This window comes from Octopus bimaculoides, chromosome 1 (genome assembly GCF_001194135.2).
Source record: "Octopus bimaculoides isolate UCB-OBI-ISO-001 chromosome 1, ASM119413v2, whole genome shotgun sequence".
Taxonomy (NCBI): domain Eukaryota; kingdom Metazoa; phylum Mollusca; class Cephalopoda; order Octopoda; family Octopodidae; genus Octopus; species Octopus bimaculoides.
Window position 1 is genome coordinate 127133770 of NC_068981.1, and position 3640 is coordinate 127137409.

General features: G+C 34.7%; 1 protein-coding gene across 1 annotated transcript in view; it reads left to right on the forward strand.

Annotated features, from left to right (window-relative positions):
• Positions 1-531: 531 nt before the first annotated feature.
• Positions 532-3640, forward strand: part of LOC106872769 (uncharacterized) — a 229765-nt gene continuing 226656 nt past the window's right edge. The window contains exon 1 of the mRNA XM_052970214.1: positions 532-1572. Coding sequence (XP_052826174.1) covers positions 1501-1572 — 72 coding nt within the window. The 5' untranslated portion in view covers positions 532-1500. The remainder of the gene's footprint in view (positions 1573-3640) is intronic.

A 3640-nucleotide genomic window follows, 5' to 3' on the forward strand; every position in this document is an offset into this window, starting at 1 on the left:
ATATTAGTATAATAATGTATCTATTTATATATTGTGTAAGTTATGTGCACATGTGTCTGTGTGTGCGCCCAATCTTCTGCACGAATCTATTTTCGCAAAAGAGAGAAACAAAACTTAGTCTTCTTTCCACCCTTCTCTCAGTAAACCTTTCCGGAACGGAATAGTGTTGCAGATAAACGATTCATTCATTAATAGTTACATATTATTATTATTTTCTTCCTGTTTTCGTCATCAGTTTTCTTTCTTCTTCCCTCACTTTCTTTACCACCATATTCTCAGTAAATGGATTCCCAACCCAGCTGATTCCGTCAAAAACTACCAGATCACGTTGCCTCATCCTCTCTTAGCTTAGTTAGCCAACCTGGCCTTGCATTGCCTGCCTGCTGCTGGGAAATCGTACACTCGCTGCTGCTGCTGTTTGCTTTAGTATAGCGCCCCCTCAAAAACCCACGCCAAAAAAAGAAATCAAAAAGTAAAAGTACTGTTTTAAAACTTTTCTGTTTAGTCTCTCAGTTCCCAATTTAGAGTAGGTTATTAGGAAGTGCTTGGTTTGAACAGAAGCTATCGTTTCTTCTCTTTTTCGCTAGTTCGAGTAGTTACAATCAGGGCGATACCAACTTATATCATATAACAATTTCTATTCCGAACTAAACAAGAGTACATACCATCAACAAGTTTTTCTTACTTTCTTTCTTTTCAAAAAGAAGAAAAGGAACGTAATCTCTTATTTTCTTTCCTAAATCACCGAGTTCCTCCTTCCTTTTATATTCAAACTGTAAGAGTTTTTTTTTTTATATATTTATATATCACCGAGAGAAAGGAAAATTTGACAGGAATATAGATATTAAAAGCGAAAGAAAATATAAACATAAATGTATGCATAAAAATAGTAAAACACATTCACGCACGCATAAAAAAGTACCACAAAAAATTTCTTGTAGAAATATTCTGATAAGTGAAACTCCGAACAGAGTTTCAACAGAAATCTCTGAATAAAGAATATCACTAAAAGATCATTTCTTTCTCGTGTAACTAACGGTATTTATTATGAGATAGTCAAATCTTGATAGCAAAGTTGCTCTCTACTAAACTTTTCGCTTATTTGAATATGTTCTTTTTATAACTTCATCAACAAACAGCAGCAATAACAATCACGAGAAAATTTGGAACATTGGCAAGTTAAGAAAGTTGCATGAAAGTTAATTGTTTTAAGTTATACAGTCTTATAAAATTGAGTGAAGTTGTGTGCACACTCGTACACATAAACATTGAAAATTCATGAGTTTGTATCGAAATACTGTATACGTCTTCAAAGAAACAATTTTCGTTAAAACATGACCAGACAATCTAATCAATTTGAAATAATTCCTAGTTTATAAATAACACATTTAGCTTTCTTAAAATAACTGAGTAATTTAAAGAGACTTTCCAAGAAGCGACAGCTTTCGCACTCTCAAACTGTCACTTTTCTTCGGCAGAAAATACTTTAATTTCACCCTCATGGATCGTCAAACTAAAGGAAAACGCGGGAAAATTAAGGAAGATGCAAGTTTAACAGACTGTGAAGATTCGGTAAGGTCCAAATAATTTTCATTTTTCTTTTCTTCTTTGGAACTTTCGTGTCATTCTATTTTTACTACACCAAATTAATTGTAGATTTTCAATCACGATGAAACGTCACCCACTGAAGTTACCCACCCACTCAACAGTGTTTAGTGATGCCGTAACAGTGTTGTGCATGCAATACTAACTCCCAAAACATGTGGGACATTTGATAAAGTGAAATTTTTTCATGCTCTAAAATTTATAATTACCTTTAAGCTGTCAATGAAGAAAGGATTTCAGAAACTATTTCTTGTATTTCATTTTTGTTAATTTTATTTACACAAACTTTTTCTTCTACCTGAGCGTGAAACGACTCGTTATTACAAGTAACTGTGATCTCATGTCCAGAGTAGTATCTTCATTTTTTTTTTTCCCCTCGCTCCACTTCGATTTCCACTTACCCCACTAAATGAGAAAAAACGTGCATCCCACCATGAAGATATATATATTCAAAAGAAGTTTAATTAAAAAAATAATTGCCAGTTTTATTCACTTGTTATTTTACTTACGCCCCATTCTGAAGTAACCCACACTAACTCTCCACCAAAATATTGTAATGTCCCACCTTGAGAAACAATTGACTAAAGGAACGTGCGCTTTTTTTTATCTATACACAAAGGCACGAAATCTAAGAAAGGTGCTTTGTTTTTCTTTATGGAAGTAAATAAGACGTAACGGGTTTGTTTTTTCAAACAGCGGTAACAGAGTAAATTAAAGTGAAATGTTTTCGATAATCGGTTCCCGGTTATAGCTCTACAGATGTTTGCTTCTAGGACAGTTTTTCCGCAATAGAGTTCCCACAAAGAAAAAGAAAGTATTCTGTAAATTTTCACTCTATACTAATTTTTGTCTTATTAAAATTAGTGTGGCAACTTTTGTCTGTAAAATATAGTCATAGGCTCTGATTTATGGGAAATCCTATAAGGGTTCTGCACAAAAACAACTTTGGGAATGAAAGCTCTAGAGCAGTGATTTTCAACCATTTTTTTTTTCACCTGTGGATCCTTTTGATTCCCATTTTATTTCGGTGGCTCCTCATAGCCATATGATATTTAAAACATCCTATTGCATATTTTATAATTAAATATTATTAAAAGTTGCATTAAAAAAATGTTTAACATATTTTGTGTATCGTAGAAGTATAACCAATTCATTGCACAATAAACCACTGCTCTAGAGAAACGTAATGGAAAAACTTGACATTCATGCATTTTCCAAGGAAATTAGCAGCTTGAATGTTTCCAAGAAAATGGCAGAGTCGACTCGTCAGGAGTGTAGTCTACTCACCAACAATCAATCAATCAATCTATCTGTCTGTCTGTCTGTTGGCGTGTGTGTGTGTGTGTGTGTGTGTTACCTCGGAGAGAAGGATGGAGCTCATGTTCCTTAAACGGGCTTCTGAGGGACAGAGGAGGCTATCATCAAAGTATATATGTGAAATACTGTGGACTCTGCCAGAGTCACCAAAAGTGCAAGGTGGCGGTGTTAAACCTGGCAATGGGTTATACCAGCCAGCCAAGTAGGAATATTTGGTGTATATTTAGTGTGGTTTACTAGTCCTTAACTTGTTAAGATTTCAGCCTCAGTTCACTTCCCACAAATAATGAAAAGAACCAGGCAAACTTTCCTCGGTGTGTGTGTGTGTGTGTGTGTGTTTACACATACACACGTTCAAACACAAATACCTTTTTCTAATTCAAATGTAATATAGTGTATATATGTCTGCAGAAGGCACATAACTCAATGGTTAGAATGTCAAGCTTATGATCATGAGGTTGTGAGTTTGATTCCCGGACCGGGATGCTTGTGTTCTTCAGCAAGACGCTTTGTTTCACGTTGCTCCAATTCATTCATCTGACTATTTCCTAACGCTCGGGCTGTTACCTAACACTCTATTAAACCCCTGATGGGAAGCTGATTGGTAATGATGGATATACAATACTGTACATTTTAATATACTCACTTTACTGACAGATATATGAGTGCATTTTTTCCTGACATATGGACTCTTGGCTTACACATATAGTATATATAT